Here is a 17993-nt window from a genome sequence, read left to right on the forward strand (position 1 = left end):
GAGACAAAGATGTTCAGTTGAATTAATTTTTGTCAGACATAAAAAATAATCTTTCAGAACAAAAATTCTATCTATCTATCTATCTGTCTGTCTGTCTGTCTGTCTGTCTCTATCTATCTATCTATCTAGCTATCTATTTATCTATCTATCACTCTCTCTTTGTCTCTATCCATCTTCTCTCTCACTTTCCATTTATATTTTCTATCACTTAGTCTGGTGTTACTCACAAATGGAATACAGAGCAATTCATCCTATGTTTTTCTTTACCTTTATTTTGTTTATATAAACTAATTTTTGTTGCAGTCATTTTTTGAGTACCCTTTTGCTAGCATCCAAAATATTAAGATTCCTTTCCTCAAATTCTCACTTGATTTGTATTGTGTTTTCACTAGAGCCACTGTTCCTTTTGAAATTCTAGCCTATCTTTACAATTCCCATTTGTTGTGACATCTTTTGTTTTCTGCAATGTAATGTTGTTGAACATTTAATATACACTGTAATTCTTGACTCAGTTCAAGAAAAATATAATTAATTTTCACATTCCCCCATATTCTTTTGTGTTGCTACATGGAAACTTCTGAATATCATCTCATTCAGTTATCAATACAGATTCAACTTTCACCTTTTGCAATTAAGAATATCAAATAATTGCTCTAATTGAATGATATTCTCTTTCATCACATATTCATCACAAATTTCATCATAAAGGTAATTAGCATAAAAGACTCCAGGGCCCAGTTTCAAAATACTTTGCAATTCATTGTACAGTAGGTTTATCCAATCTAGTGTATGTATGTATGTAATGGTAATTGCAATTAATTATAAAATGAGCCTTGAGATCAATGTCTATGTGCTTTGTATTTTAGGACCTAGGATGTTATGCAGATCTCATTTTTGCAATGATCCATGATATAACAGGTTTGTTTTGTTTGTTTTTCCTGATATAAAATCTATCCTTGTTGAAAGTGAAATATTGATTATTATTGCTTAGCAAAAGAAAGGGATCTCTCTGATGAGGGTGACTGATCGATCATAAAATCAGAGCCGGAATGAACATCTCTGATGACATCGGGCGATCCGGGGTCTGTACTCTTAGCCTGCCATCTCCAGTCGTTCTTTGATGAATTGCGCGTCTTCATCTCGCGTCTCTCGATGGTTCGTGTGACTTTAGCTCTTATCTCGTCTGGTGAAAGAGGCTGCGATTCATCCAGGCCGCTGCATGCGATTTGTTCCAGGTCGGCTGGTATTTCACCGTCCTCCCTGTATAATGATGCATAGTTTAGAAAATACAGATCTTTCATCATTCAGGAAAAATATGTTTCATCATTCACAAATTATATCTTCCTCCATTTAAAAAATATTTCAGGAAACATATATTTTGTCATTCAGAAAATTGATGTGTGATTATTCAGAAAAAAATGAATGATTTTAGGAAACGTATAAGGCATTTCATATTTAATTATCATTTGGTAGAATTCGATCAATTAAAAATATAGGTGTCTTCATTCAGAGACTGAATATTTATCTTATCAACAATGTAGATTTATAAATCAAATAGTTTCATAATTTTGGAAATGTTTCATCATTACCTATGAGTCCTATTTATATCAATCATAGAACGTTTTTTATAATTCAGATTATACAGGATATATATAGGCCACGTCGTATATATTTGATCTTATCTAAATACTTGTATCTTTCATTATCTAGAAAATGTATAGTTAAAAAAAAGTGTTTTGAAAATAAGGATGAATGCTTTGTATAATGTAACTCTAATGGGACATTATCTTTTCTGTAGGGTCTAGCTATGTAAATTTTTGTTTTACAGATATATTCCTGTTGAAAATTTGCCAAGTTTGAGTGATTGTGTACATTCTTTAGCCATTCTTTTTTTATGATGTATTTTTTCATCTTCGAAATTATTATGATAATATTGTTATGATTATTATTAATGTTATCATTTGTTTAATTTAATTAATTTGTTTATTTATTTATTCATTCATTTATTTATTTATCCTCCCTCCCTCCCTCCCTTCCTTTTATTATTTATCTATATTTTATCAGTTGCTATTTTTTTTTTTGGGGGGGGGGCAAATGGTATACCCCCTTCCCATCTGAATTTGCTCTTACCCGACTGGGGGTGGTACGATAGACACGGCAACGGGGGACTTTGGGCGTAGTTTGGCCGTGATGACACTCCCCTGCTGAGCTGCTACCAACTTCTTTGTGGAATTATTCTTCTTTTGCCTCTGCAAAAATGAAATTTCAGTAATAGATAACCCAATGTACGGAAAGGTGAAGTCCACCCCAACAAAGTTTATTTGAATCAAAGTATCAAAATAAAATAAAGTGTAAAATAATAAGAAAGAAATAGTGTTGCTAAATTTTATGAAACAATGTTAAATTATGCACATCCTAGTCGGTAAGCAAATGAGGGAAACGAAAATGTCATCCACTCACTATCTCTTATATTTCATTATATGAAACATTTTTTCTCGTTATAATGTAGAACAAAGTCTTATTCCTCCATGAACATTGTGTATTTCACCTGAATGAAAGGATATACCTCGGTCCTGGGACCTCGGTATGAAATGATTCTAAGCAAGTTGAATATGTCCAGTTACGAAGTAAAATACAATCGTGTTTCTTTTTTAATCCTGGAATGGATGCATAAAAAACCCGGTAATATCTCACTCGATGTTGATTGAAAGCTTCAACGAGCAGGATATCATTGCAAAGGAACTCAGCCAATCCCAGGTATGTCATCGCGTTCTGATCGTTGATAGAACCTCCGCAGCCAAGCCGGTTCGTCACCGTTGATGAATCGCAGCCAAGTTTGCGGATGAAAGCGACGATGCGACGGAATACGTTGTCGAGATCTTTGCGAAACATCTTGTAGCGGTTCTGAGCCGCATCTGCCGCCAGAGTAGTTTCTGCTACCTTTACCTGGAGGGACCATTGTAACGTCAACTCTTTAACAAGTAGAATGCCTCTGGCCGTCTCACCTGCATCACGCGGTTCAATATAGCAGCAGTGCTGACTTTGAATACTACTCTAACTCGCACAAGATGTTCAGTGATACATGGTTACTCTTATGTCCACTTTTTATGAACTAGACCAATAAACTTACAGAGATATGATGGTTATTCAACAAAAAACCCAACATGGCCAAAGTTCATTGACCTTACATGACCTTTGACCTTGATCATGTGACCTGAAACTCGAACAGGATGTTCAGTGATACTTGATTACTCTTATGTACAAGTTTCATGAATCAGATCCAAAAACTTTCAAAGTTATGATGGTAATTCAACAGATACACCCAATTCGGCCAAAGTTCATTAACCTTTGACCTTGGTCATGTGACCTGAAACGCGCACAGGATGTTCAGTGATACTTGATTACTCTAATGTCCAAGTTTAATGAACTAGACCAATAAACTTTCAAAGTTATGATGGTAATTCAACAGATACCCCCGATTCGTCCAAAGTTCATTGACCCTAAATGACCTTTGACCTTAATCATGAGACCTGAAACTTGCAAAAAATTTTCAGTGATGCATGATTACTATTATGTCCAAGTTTCATGAATCAGATCCATAAACTTTCAAAGTTATGATGGGAATTCAACAAATATCCCCAATTCGGCCAAAGTTCATTGACCCTAAATGACCTTTGACCTTGGTCATGTGACGTGAAACTCATGCAGGATGTTCAGTGATACTTGATTAACCTTACGTCCAAGTTTCATGAACTAGGTCAATATATTTTCTAAGTTATGATGTTATTTCAAAAACTTAACCTCAGGTTAAGATTTCGATGTTGATTCCTCCAACATGGTCTAAGTTCATTGACCCTAAATGACCTTTGACCTTGGTCATGTGACATGAAACTCTAATAGGATGTTCAGTAATACTTGATTAACCTTATGGCCAAGTTTTATTAACTAGGTCCATATACTTTCTAAGTTATGACGTCATTTCAAAAACTTAACCTCAGGTTAAGATTTGATGTTGACGCCGCCGCCGCCGTCGCCGCCGCCGTCGGAAAAGCGGCGCCTATAAAGTCTCACTTTGCTTCGCAGGTGAGACAAAAATTAATATGTCATTCTATTTATTTGGCTATTGATTTTTTTTATCAATTGTTTTTATATTTTATATCGGTAGTTTTAATAATTGTTGAATGTACAGTGCTGGAAAATGGAAACGGTCTCTCGAGCTAAAATCTGGGTAATAGATGCGCGCCTAGCAATAGATTATTGCTAGAGAAATGCTGCAGATTATCATTATTTTATTATTATTATTGTTGTTGTTGTTATTATCATTATTTTTATTATTTTTCGTCATTATTACATATTGTGACATTATAAAACATTTTTACCTCTAAATCCTTCATAATATTGACTCTCTGTCCTTCCAGTTGAATACCCTGGTCAATAAAAATTTTCATGTCTTTTCTTAACGATTGATTCCTGAGCGTGAATGCCTCCACATCGCAATCAAGCTCGCTCTTGTAATTGAAGAGAGCAAAGGCCACGCCCTCTTTCTTGAGGAACTCTCGGACAAGTTGATCGAGGTCGGCCTCGCCGGCGTACACCTTCAGGCGCTCGAAGACAGCTTCATAGCCCTTGATCTCCTCTTGGTGAAGACATGTTTTGCTGCTCTTGGCTATGGAAAATACAGTGGAAAATGTTTACAAAGCATAGGTAGATCCAAGGGGAGGGGGTGGGGGCACACAGCCGGCCCATGCCCCTCCCTCTTTTGAGAGGCGCAATCAAAATTTGTAACGTAAAAATGCAGTTAAAGTGTGCTACCCCCCCCCCCTTTGAATGTGAAGAGCTTTATTTTGGGGGGAGCTTATAATTTTTTTTGGTGGACGAAATACCCTTAATTTTTTGTTAAAACCTTTTTCTTTGCTTGTCGATTTTTTCCTCGGGGAAAATGTGCCCCTCCCCCTTTCGAAAAATCCAGGGGTGGTATTCTGTAACTCTGTCATAACTTTTGTCATAAATTTTGTCATTTCTCTCCGAGATGTGACACCGCTATGATTGTCACAAATCGGTATTCTGAACATTGTCTTTTCCCTGTCATATCTCTCAAAGTTCCCGCCCATCTTTTCGGAAGCAATCCAATCGAAATCATCGTTAGTTCCCAGTGGGAGCCCTTCTAGCCAATAGGAATGCCCCGTGACAGGTAGGGGGTATTCCCAATTATGTTGGTGGCATCGCGCAACTACGCGAATATTGATGCGCTTAATTACAAAGAGAGACAGGGAGCTGTGAAGGATTTTAGAGGAGAAGTAGAAAAATAAGGAAAACAGAGAAAAAAAAGAGAAATTAATATGTAGGGCCTAACTAATTGTAGCATGAAAAAATAATTTTAAAAATTGTCGTGGATGATGAGTGAAACTAATACCACAATCTAATCTAAATGATATCGTTATATGCTTGACATTCAGTCGGCAGGGTATCGGGATATTTGGTACTAAAAGATATGACAAAATTTATGACTGCTACCCCCTGTCATAACTTTTGTCATATCTTTTGCTTGTATAAAAGGATTACGCGCATTAAAGCCGCGTATTTTTGGTGCGCGCCAAAGAGATAAGACAACATTTATGACAATTTTTGTGACAAAAGTTATGACATCCACCAGAATACCGATTTTGTCATATCTCTGAGATAAGATAAAATATGGAGATAAGACAATGTTCAGAATACCGCCCCTGGATCCGCCCCTGATACAACGCATAAATAATCGTAAAGTTCACACAATGTAACATCTTTGATACTCGTCATAATTATTACGACGGAGACCACTAGTCATACGAGTCAAAGAAACTGTACAGGCCACGTCAACAGCAGGAGTCATGATCACGAGTCATGCAACTCACGAGTTAAAAATTATCTGCTCACTCCCCCCACATATCTTACTCCTAGTCAGTGGCGTACCGTTGGCCACGGCATTGGGGGGCACCAGCAAAAATTTTGAGTCACTTACTGGCATGAGCGCGCAAAGCGCGCTCAATTGCCAGATTTACTGACCTAATAAGGACTGTGTCATTAAACAGATATGTATCTCAATGATTAAATAATGCGAGCGCGAAGCGCGAGCTGAAAATTTTTGACATTCAGACCTAAAAAAAGGGAGATAAGCAATTTTTTGTAATCATGATATGTACCTGTCTCACTAAACAAACAATGCGAGCGCGAAGCGCGAGCTGAAAATTTTTGACATTCAGACCTAAAAAAAGGGAGATAAGCAATTTTTTGTAATCATGATATGTACCTGTCTCACTAAACAAACAATGCGAGCGCGAAGCGCGAGCTGAAATTTGTGTATATATTAACCCCAAACAGGGACAAAAGGACCATAATTTTTAGGAATTAATGAAGAGCATACATAATCTCACCAGTCATCTAATGCGTGCGTCAAGAGCTTGCTGATTTTGAAAGAATTACACCTAAACACATGAATCACTTTTTGTACTCATCGTAATCATGAACATGATGTATATCTCACTAATCAAATACTGCAAGCGCGAAGCGCGAGCTGAAATTTTTTAATATCAGACCTGAAGTGGGGCATTCTCAGGCTTGTTTGTAAAAATTCGCTAAGACCATACGTATTTCAATAACTAAATGATGAGAGCGCGAAGCGCGAGCTGAAAATTTCTGATAGAGTATTCAGACCAGTAAAGGGAAAACTTTAAGGACTGTTTTCTGGAATTCATGAAGAGCAGACAGTATCTCACCAATCCACTAATACGAACGTAAGCACTAACTGGGAATATTTTATATTCAGACTCTAAAAGGGGGCAATCTCTTTAAGTAGTCATGAAAGATAAGTCACCACATAAAACAACTCGAAGTGCGAGGAAATACAAGTATATGATGTGTATATATATACTGACTTGAAAACGGGATGTTTTAGTACAACAGGATTATATATATTTCATTGCGAGCACCAGGAATGATGAACACAATGTCATAGGCCCTCAGCAAAATATGTTTCATAAAGTTATGAAAAAATATTTATGTAATATAATATCATAAAATAATATAAGAGCATCTTGGTTTTCCACATATTGGCAATAATAAGACATCAGAAATGCGAAACAAATTCACGAGTAATGATAATATAACCCCCGTCTTTTTTTTGCCAGCCGATGGGGGGGACATGCACGTGCCCCCCCCCATGTCCCCCGTAGTTACGCCACTGCTCCTAGTCATACTTTCCAAGAGCAATACATACTCAGGTCGTACTTTGAGGAGACACAAGTCATGACCCACAAGCCTGACACTCTGTGTAAAGGCCTGGGGAGCGTTTCATGAAAGGACTTGTCAGACGTTTTATCCGACAAGTCCTGTTTTATCCGACAGTTACTATAGTAACAGTGCTTCTCAACCAATCAGAATCCAGGAAAGTTGTCAGATCTGACAACTTGTCGGACAAAAATAATGATGAAACGCCCCCTGGTCACACCGCCCGAGCGTTGTTGGAGCGATCGTGGAGCGGAGAGAAAAAAATCATCACCGCTCGCTACCGTTCACCATTTTCGATTTCGACTGTTTTCCCCGTTCGGGCGGTGCGACCAGGCCTTAAGGCCCTCAGGGCTCACATAAACTTAATGCCAACAATTCAAGTATACAATCCGATGCCAGATTCAGTTTTTTGATATATTGTCAACACCGCCCCCCCCCCTTTCCTCGACATGGTATACAAAATCATTGTGTTCTCTTAATTCTTCATAGAAATACAATTACAAAACAGAGAAATACGTGTACCTAGTTTTTGTTTTGTTCTCTCCGATGCAGCTTTTAGAAGATCCGATCTATCTTGGGTCTTCAGATTCATGAAGTCTTTGAGACGTTGATCATGAGCTAGAAGACGAGTTAAGTCTTTCACCTCGTTATTATACGCCATCTCATCCTTCTCATTTCGTTCCCTAATCGTCGACATCCGAGCTAGACATTCCTCCCTGCACAGGGAAATTTACGATATTGACATTAGATTCGAGTTTTGATCACGGAAACATGACTGAATTACCCGGGGGTGGATTAGTAATAAAATATATAATAATTTCGTTTCCACCCATCTCACGGAAGCCCCTTTCACAATTAGTGGTGCGAAGGCTTACAACCGTTGCGATTGTGTGCAACATAATGGGACCAAATGATCGCCAACGATCGCACGAGCAATTGTGAAAGCTCTTTCAAGGGATGGCCCGGGCTGAAAATATTCATAATTAAATTAGAGTAACATTCGCAAAGGAAAATGCTGAAAATTTGGTAAAAGTCGGAAAACAAATAACGAAGTTATTGAATTTTCTAAGTTTATTATTATTTTGTGAAAACAGTTATATGCACATCGTCGTGAATATTCATTAGGTGGGCTGATGATGTCGCATCCCCACTTTCCGTTTTCCCTATATTACACGATAATTTTATGTTTCATTTTTTTTTGCCAATCCAGTTGTTTTAGTTCTTAGAACATTTTTTTTAACAAACCTAATTTCCTATAATAAGATACAAAAGAACACGTGAGGATCAGCCCACCTGATGAATATTCACAAAGACATGCCTAATTAAACTGTTTCACCGGACTAATGCAAATCTTTGAAATTCAATATCTTTCTTATAACTTTTAAAAAGGAATCAACGATTTTTCAGCATTTTGTGAATTTTACTCTATTTATTGAGACATAAGTATCTCCGGCCAGGACCATCCTTTAACGTATTCAAAATTTATGAATACGTTACACCAGCAAAACTTGCTTTTTGCGAATTAAAAGCTTGCACGAGGATAGACAACAATTTAAATGTAATGAGAAAGTTCATCATCATTGTCGTCTGACAAGTTGTCTATTGTCTTTTCCTTGGTTTGGATTGGCTGAGATTCACAGATGTTAGTCTGACTGTTTCCATGGTTACCATGAAACGCCCCCTAGACTTTGTATTAAGCATGGTATTTTCGTGATTGTTGTTCGTTAAGTGTTGAAAAATTGAATTTGCACTTGGTAACTCAAATTCGAATAAAAAAAGGGAGAATCTTCTTCGTAAATTTGAACTTTGTGAATATGGATCGTTAAATTGAGTACCTACATCACTATTACATCTCATATTTCGCTCAATACCCATTACCCAGAGATTTCAGCGATAAATCCTGACTAATTATTATTCAGAGCTTTCATATAATATCTGGATTGTTTTTTAATGTTATCTTTAAAGAAAATCTTTGAAATTAGATTAATTCCCTAAACTTTTTATCAAGAAGGATTTGTGTATTATTCATGCATTATTAAATCGGTATATGATTTTTTTCTATAGGCTTAGAAGCCTCCTAACACAGTAAGAGGGGTAGGGGGATCGAGGCCTGACACACGCAAAGAATTTTAAGCGAAAATAGTTTTCAACAGAATTTTTCCTTCAAATTTTCTCGAACACAATGGCTAATTTGATTTCGTTATGTGGTATAAAGCTATAACAGAATATCTAATAAAGTACATTGTTATATCACGAGTAGTAGGGGATTTGCTCTATTCTCTCGCTCTCAGTGTTTTTATTTTTTTTTTTTGGGGGGGGGGGGTGAAATAATGAATCTTATCAAAAAGTTGTCGTTTATATACCTGCTCTCGTACGCAGCTGTAGACAACTGAATAATTTCATTCATCTTATTCTTGACATTACTCTGCTTCTTGAGGACTGTCGTGTAGGTGTGTGTAAGGAGCCCAAGATCACGACGAATTTGATGTATCTTAGCACGAAGCTCGTTGTTGGTTGACAAGGCTTTGTTGAATGCAATGGTTCGCTGAAAGACACGTTTTTTTTTTATATATGTGTAATATGTAATTTTCTCATTCCTGTAGTAGAAAAGTCAACAAAACCCAAAATATAATGCTTGGGCGGGGCTGGGGCCTGCCCCGCTTATAGTGAACGATATCATATCGTTTTAAAAGATATACGTTAATTACATTTCCAAAGAAAATTTTCATAGAATTCCCATTATACAGTGCGTATCAAAAAAAAAGTTTACACTGAGGAAAAATCCTGTAAAATTATACATTTGTAATATCCTGAAGATTTTTCCACATTTTATCATTGGTACAGATCCATTTAAGCATATGACGATATAAAAAAAAAAAATTCCGCTTGAGTGAGCACCACTTACTTTTGAAAAGTTAGTGAAAAATGATTTGCGCAGAACTTTGAAATAGTTATGCGAATAAAAGCAGGCCTTAATCATGAAGAACATGTGGAATTTAGCTAGTAAAATTGATTATGAAGATATCTTATACCTATTTTATTTTATTTCCTTGCCCAAAACACTTTGAAGAGTGCATTGCGCCTCACACCACTCCCCCACACACCGAGGCCATCGTGACGATAATTGCTTTACACTGAGCTGTGATTTACATGAAATGGCTTAGGCTTGATTTTCATTTTGTTATTCATTGTCAAGCTCGGGAAAAGTGTGGAGAAACACGTATTAAATGAAAAATGAAATGTAAACCCACTTTAAATGATAAAAACTTAGTGAAAAAATGCTGGAGATGTCTGATATAAACTTTTATCAGATTCATTTATGTCTTCAGATCCAGCTGGCACAAAAAGGGTAAAGGTTGTGCCGACTAAGTGCTGAAATTTCAATTTGGGTGGCAAAATTGTTACAAAATGGTTGAATGTATCCGTTTTATTTCAATTGACTAAAGTGCAACGGAAATGTATGAGAAATGTTCCGCAGGGTAAGTTTGATTTTGCCCCTTCCCCCTTGACACAGCGTGAAAATGAGCATTTCTGCGCAAACAAATTTCTGCGAGCTTTACAAAATTGACAGTGCTCACTCAAGTGTAACATTCTGTCAAAACTTTTACTTTCATTGGATAGATGAGACCCAAACCCAAGATTAAATGTGAAAAAATTACCCACATGTTGTATATTTTTAAATTCCCAGGGCTTTTTCAAAGTGTAAACTTTTTTTGTATATTTTTTTCTGTATATTCAGCCACAATTCATGTGAGAGTTTATTACTTATGCAAAAAAATTTCACCATAACTTTTCAGAAATGCCCCCCCCCCCCTAACTAGCTATTCGGTCCATGCAAAACCTTACTCACCATAAATTTTCAGAAAAGGCTACCCAGGAGGCTCCCCTAACTAGTAATTCGGTCCATACAAAAATAATCGCTTCTTTGCAATTTATATCACTATCAATAGGCCTATGTGTAAATTACCTGAAGACTGGAAGATGGTTTATACATATTGTGAGGTTACTCTAAAAGTAAATGCAGTATCTATCTTGATGTTTTATGCCACATAGATTAAGAATGTGTATATACATATAAAACCAGAGTAGCATAGCAATGACTATCGTTGTTTTTTATTCTTTAGTAAACTGTGAAATTTATAGTTTATCAAGACACTAATTGTAACCAATTAAGCCAGTCAAACAAGCTATCTATTTCAAAGTTCGAGACCATATCTGCACAAAAATGCACTTTATTAATCGAAAAGGGTCGAAAACATAAAAAAATGAATAGGGAAAATAAATGGCAAGCTTAGTACCATACCTTGTCTAGTTTTCCCTCAAGGAGTCTGATTTTCTTCCGACTGGTAAGATGGCGAACTTGCTCAGCATCCCAACCTCCTTGAATACGAAGATGATTGAGACTAACCTCTGCCATGTCACTCAACTATAGAAGGAAGATGAAGGAAGAAGAATGAAGTATAGAGACGATGGATTTAAAGGTCAAGTCCACCCCAGAAAAATGATTTGAATAAATACAGAAATGTTATTTTTTTATAGAATATTTCATAGTGAGTAGATGACGTCATCAGAATCTTCATTTGCATACTGACCAGGATTAGCATATAACTGTAATGTAAAGTTCACCGAAAATTTAAAATGTCATAACTTTCTTATTTTACATCCGATTTTGATGGAATTTTCAGTATGCTTGTTGGATTTTTAGCTCATCCGGCCCGAATAAAGGCAAGATGAGCTTATGCCGTGGCGTGACGTCCGTCGTCTGTCGTCCGTCCACAATTTCAAAATGCTACTACTTCGCCATTTCAAGTCCGATTTCAATTCTGTTTGCTTTATATGATAGCACTAGGCGGGGGATTCAAAACTTCTACAAAGAATTTTGAAATTCATTAAATATGCTAATTTATGCGCATTTTTCAAAATTTACAAAAAATGCTTCTTCTTTATTTCTTGACCGATTTTGAATTTTTTGCTTCCATCTGGTAGAGCTTCATAAGGTTCACCAAACTTCTACACAGCATTTAGAAATTTTGACTAGAACAATTTTTATGCTAATTTATGCGAAATTAATTTATGCATATTTTTTTAAATTCACATAAAATGCTTCTTCTTTATTTGTTGACCGATTTTGATTTTTTCTCTTCCATCTAGTAGAGCTTCATGAGATTCACGAATCTTCTACACAGAATTTGGACAAGAACAATTTTTATGCTAATTTATGCGAAATTAGTTTATGGATATTTTTAAACATTTCACATAAAATGCTTCTTTTTTATTTGTTGACCGATTTTGAATTTTTTGCTTCCATCTGGTAGAGCTTCATGAGGTTCACCAATCTTGTTCACGAATTTTGAAATGTTGACAAGAACAATTTTTATGCTAATTTATGCGAAATTAATTTATTCATATTTTTAAAGATTCACATAAAACGCTTTTTCTTCTTTAATTGTTGACAGATTTTTACTTTTTTTCTTCTTCCATCTTGTAGAACTTTATGAGGTCCCCAAACTTCAACACTTAATTTTGAAATTTTCTATAAAATTACTTATGCTAATTTATGCGAAATTTATTCAGAAATCACAGAAAATGCCTCTTCTTTATTTGTTGACAGATTTTGAAAATTTTTCTTCCATCTGGTAGAACTTCATGAGGCCCACCAAACTTCAACACTTAATTTTGAAATTTTCAGTAGAAAATTACTTATGCTAATATATGCAAAATGTATTCATAAATCACAGAAAATGCCTCTTATTTATTTGTTGAAAGATTTTGATTTTTTTCTTCCATCTGGTAGAGCTGCATGAAGTTCACCAAACTTGTACACAAAATTTTGAAATTTTGTCTGGAAAATTATTTATTCTAATTTATGCAAAATTTATTCATAAATCACAAAAATGATAGCTCGAGGTGGTGATACAAAATTTCAACATAGAATTTTGAAACTCATTAAATATGATAATTTATTCATATATTTTCAAAACTCTCCAAAATTACTTATTTATTTGCTGAATGAGTTTGGTTATTTTTGTTCCATCTGAGAGCTACATTAGTTTCACCAAGGTTCGACACAGAGTTAAGAAACTTTGACTAGATAATTATTAATCCTTAATTCATATGAAATTTATTCATAGATCACAAATAATGCTTCTATGTCATTTCTTCATCAATTTCAATTCTATATCCTCAGTTTATGTCACCAATATAATTCACTCACAGTGTCGACTGGGCTGAAATTAAAATTGTGTTAAATTTTGTTGCGAGATGCCGGATGAGCTCCACATCATTTATGTGCTAGTTCTCTTTTTATTCAAATCAACTTTTTGTTGGGAGACTTGTCCTTTAAGAAGATGAATGAAAACGAAATATATATATATATGTATGGGGGGGGGGGGAGAAGAAGATGAAGAAAAGGGGAAGAAGAAGAAGGGGAGGAGGGGAAAGCATATGAAGGAGAAGGAAACGGAGGGTGTGATAGTATAAACAGACATAATAGCACGAAGCAGAAATGGGATACCCACAGTAACGACACCATGATATTTTAATCGAGGGGGTTGGGGAGAAGACCACCTAAATGTGATGTCAATACTAAAATAGCAAGGATCATCCCTGGTATTAGCAAGGAATTCAGCTCCTTATTAGTAACCATACAGTAACACAACTAAGAATTCTCTTCTTCCTTCTTTCCTTCCTTCCTTCCTTCCTTCCTCCCTCCTTCCATATGGCATAACAGTATACTGACAGGAAAAGCGTGCCTGTTTAGGACTGTTTGTAGTAACTCATGAGGATGATACATATCTCACTACACAGATAGTACGAGTGCCGAGAGTGAGCTGAAATTTCTTTATATTCTGACCTGAAAACTTGATATTCTAAGCATTTTTGGTACCAATTATTAAGATTTGTATCTAAAGAACAATAGATGCGAACGCGAAGCGCGAGCTGAAAATTTTGATATTTCGATCTGAAAAAATGACAGTTTAATGGACGTTTTTGATGAAGAACAATATACATATGCAAGAAAAGATGATTGCAAACCGAAGCACTTCTTTTGAGGCTTATAACTGAAAATGGGACATTTACATTTACCTATTTAATCATGAAAAGTAAGGCTTTTTGCTACAGAAATGATGCGAGCGCGAAGCGCGAGCCGAAAATTTGTATATTCCAATCTGAAAAGCGGACATTTTGAGCACGATTTTAAATAAAGAACGAGTTGTGTATCACCATCACATTACAATCTTTTTTTTAATGCATATCCGGAATTATTGGGGGGGGGGGCAAAATGATGTTTGCCCCCCCAATATTTTCATTGGTGGGGCGATCGCCCCCCTACCCCTCCCCCCAGGATCGACGCCTCTGATACTACATGAAACAATTAAGTCAAGATCTGAAAGCATCATGCACAGTATTTCGAACGAGGGCAATTTGAGCATTGTGTTTCCTCATTTTCAGCACTTTGAAAATTATAGTGAGTGCATGCATGGTCGATCGTCCTCGCCCCGACGGCGCCGCCCCTAATGTTTACACTTTTTATCAATATTACCTTCTTGTCCAGCATCTGTAGTTTATGCATTTCTTCTGAAATCTGTCGGTCACCCTCCTCACATGTTTCTATTAAATCTTGCATTGTGTGGAGGTCACTATTTTCTCGTCTCTGATTGGCCGGACAGCCGATCACGTGCATATCCGTCTGAAACTCGGCTTTCTCTTTCTCCAGTGTTTCAATGAATTTCCTGCAGAGCAAAGTTCAAAAGCTCAATATGTTTCGGAGGATATTGATGAGGATGAATATCATGAAGAATGAAAAGAAGGAGAAGAAGATGGTGATGATGAAAACGATAATAATGATGAGGATGATACTGCTGATGAAAGGTTGCTGATGAAAGTTAGCAATATTAATAGATTAATTAACGAATAAATGAATATGTGCATGGATATACGGTAAAATGAAATAAAAAAATGAATACAAGATAAACAAATTAATTGAATGAATGAATGAATTAATTAATCAATCGGTTAATAGATCAATGAATCAGAGATACATAATTTGTTTATCTGCATTGAGCATGTTGGTGCATACCTCTGTTTTCGCAGAATTTTACTCGATTCATCCAGATAGGCCCTCCGATCATTCTCTACGATACGATATCGTTGACGAAGCTGAGCTAGCTCGGCCTCGGCGTTGATAAGGTCTTCCTGGTCTATCATGGTCGAGTTTTCTTTGTTGCTCGATGTCATGTTCATCGTCAGTTTCTTTTCCCCAACACGCAAGCCACTAAAGTGCGCTTGTTCTTAAACAGAAAGAATTACGATGAAATTGTTGAAATTATTTGAATAGGGTAATAAAGTAGGCCTATTGAATAGGCGGATCCAGGGGCGAGGGGCCGCCCCTATTTGCTGCTTAGGGGAAAAAAGGAGAAAAGGGGGAAAGTAAAAACAGAAAAATCAGGGAAATGATAGGAGACAAAAAAAAAATGAGTGGAGGAAGACGAATGAATAAAGTAAGGTGGGGAACTAGGGGAAGCCTTGGATGAATTAATCTTTCATGTCACTATATAAATTTTCGCTCGCGCTTCGCAGTCCCATTGTTCCCCGCCCCAATGCCTGTTTAATGAGATATGTATGTTTCTCAGTTGGCTAAAATGTAATTTAAAATATCTGTTAGTCAAAAATTTCGACTTGGGCTTTGCGCTCGCATTACTGTTAGAAATTAGACTGTTAGAAACATATCAAACCGGCATGGTTTGATATATTTCTAATGCAAGCGCAAAGCGCATATAATATATATTCATCCTATTCATAATGATAAATGTCTAGTGGCAGGCCATATTATCAACAAATTCTGCACACTCATTTAGTAGGCCGATTAGATTATCAGATGAGCTGATATCCTTCTCATGAATTTCCAATCCTTTAAATTGTCCCCTTTCTGATCGGAATTAACTTTCAGCTATATATATCTTAAAGTTTCACGTATTGGCTTCTCTAATAGTAACAAAATATGCTGAAGATAAATGGTAATGCTTTCAATGCCAATATAGTTTATATATATATATATATATATATATATATATATATATATATATATATATATAATATATATATATATATTAAGTTTATGCATGATCACAAAAAGTGCTTGAACGTCCAGTTTTTAGGTCTGAATATAAAAATTAAATCCAGCTCGCTCTCCACTCTCGCATTATTTGATTGCTGAAACATGTATCGTCTTCCGCATGGGTAACTCCCAACAGTTAACCGGTCCCTTTTCGATCGGGCAATTATACAATCGTTTTAGCTCGCGCTTCGCGCTCGTGAAAATATCTTGATCTTGTTCATGATCACAAACATATTGCTCAGAATTTGCAATTTTCAAGACAACTTTACGTGAAATCTCCAAATGTTTTAAGCCCATGTAGGCTAGCTCGCACTAATTAATTAGGACAAATATATGAGATACAATTATTATCTTGTTTACAAGAATAAAGCTAAGACTAAGTAACTGTCATGACCATCCCTTCAAAGAAACCAACACATCAGCTTTGAGCTACTGATTGAGGAAAGTGTGGAAGCCTTTTTCACCCGGCCCTATTTGGAAAGCTGGATCTGCACCCTTTATTCAGTTTCGGAAGATCATTTAGGGATTATAACATCTTTTTTGTTTTTTTTATTCAAGTAGGACTATGTGTGTCCATGGTTCTTAATATGCTGGTTCCACGTTAATAATCATTAATGAAGTTGCGATTATACTACAAACAAACAGAATAAAGTTGCATTGCATGATCGATGTATTGAATGAGGGGCTCTATTATAGTAATAAATCGAAACAATCATTAGCTTGTTATTAAAATTTATATAAGTACACATCTCCGGGTGAGTTGCTAAAATGATTCACCCGCATTCCCCTCGGGGGGGGGGGGGGTGCAGTCAAATGTACACACGCATGCAGACAGAGGCAGAAATTATGACCATGATTTATGAAGAATGGTTAATGTAATAAGTCAGTTGATAATATAGTCAAAACATATATTATTTGTAAAAGAAGATTATTTTTGACAATTCTGAAAATGAAATATAGGGCCTACTCCAATCGTCACAGGAGTATATGCAATACCAACAATAGCGTGATTTTTCTTCACTTCATAATGTGGTTGAATAGATAGCCTACTGTAAGAGTCCACGATAAAAGTGTATAGCACGTCCATAACTTAGATATCCATGGGGTCTAATTTTAGTACATGCACCGGAACGGCCCTGCACTCAAAAGAGTATAAAGGTATAACTTATATAGGCCTACTTACTTAGTTACTGTGCTGGCTCGATCCTCGACGCCGGATTCTGTGATCTTTATTAAAAGAAAAAATGATATATGGATGTCATGCATGGACTAATTACACGGTCAAACGTAAATGAGATGGTTTGTTTACATTTGACGTCATAATGGATGACCCTGCTGCATTGTTGCCCTCGATTTATGGCCCAAAGCAAGTAGTGGGAGGGCCGGGGCCTTGCACGGCGGTGCGAGGGGATGGGCACTCTATGAATTTAGGATTGTCCCTGAAAGTGTGCACCTACTTTTCTGACATTTCCAAACTGAAAGTCACTGAAAGTAAAAAATGTCTCAAGTGTGTCCAAGTAAAGATTTTCATTTTAAAAATTACACATGGTTGAATATGGAGTCGTGGTATTTGCTACTCAAAACGAGTGACGTATGAACCTAACCTTTATGA

The 17993-nt window shown here is 36.2% G+C and overlaps 1 protein-coding gene across 1 annotated transcript; it reads right to left on the reverse strand.

The window, feature by feature from the left end:
* Positions 1–172: 172 nt before the first annotated feature.
* On the reverse strand, positions 173–17939 carry LOC121408179 (coiled-coil domain-containing protein 63-like). Its single transcript, XM_041599540.1, has 10 exons — positions 17565–17939; positions 15344–15554; positions 14807–14996; positions 11567–11689; positions 9627–9808; positions 7786–7979; positions 4380–4666; positions 2695–2946; positions 2131–2249; positions 173–1260 (listed from the first exon to the last, which is right to left on the reverse strand). Exons 2-10 carry the CDS (start codon positions 15505–15507, stop codon positions 981–983), a joined length of 1791 nt encoding a protein of 596 aa, XP_041455474.1. The 5' UTR covers positions 15508–15554; positions 17565–17939; the 3' UTR covers positions 173–980.
* Between the last annotated feature and the right edge of the window lie 54 nt (positions 17940–17993).

This window comes from Lytechinus variegatus, chromosome 2 (genome assembly GCF_018143015.1).
Source record: "Lytechinus variegatus isolate NC3 chromosome 2, Lvar_3.0, whole genome shotgun sequence".
Lineage (NCBI taxonomy): Eukaryota > Metazoa > Echinodermata > Echinoidea > Temnopleuroida > Toxopneustidae > Lytechinus > Lytechinus variegatus.

What these genes read in the sequence shown, in the direction of transcription:
- LOC121408179 (XM_041599540.1), bottom strand. Translation starts at nt 15,507, where the DNA reads ATGAACATGACATCGAGCAACAAAGAAAACTCGACCATGATAGACCAG. An exon ending in AAAATTCTGCGAAAACAGAG is followed by an intron (nt 14,997 to 15,343) that starts GTATGCACCAAC and finishes TTTGCTCTGCAG; the next exon opens with GAAATTCATTGAAACACTGG. An exon ending in AAGCTTTCAATCAACATCGA is followed by an intron (nt 2,250 to 2,694) that starts GTGAGATATTAC and finishes TCATTTTTGCAG; the next exon opens with AGGCAAAAGAAGAATAATTC.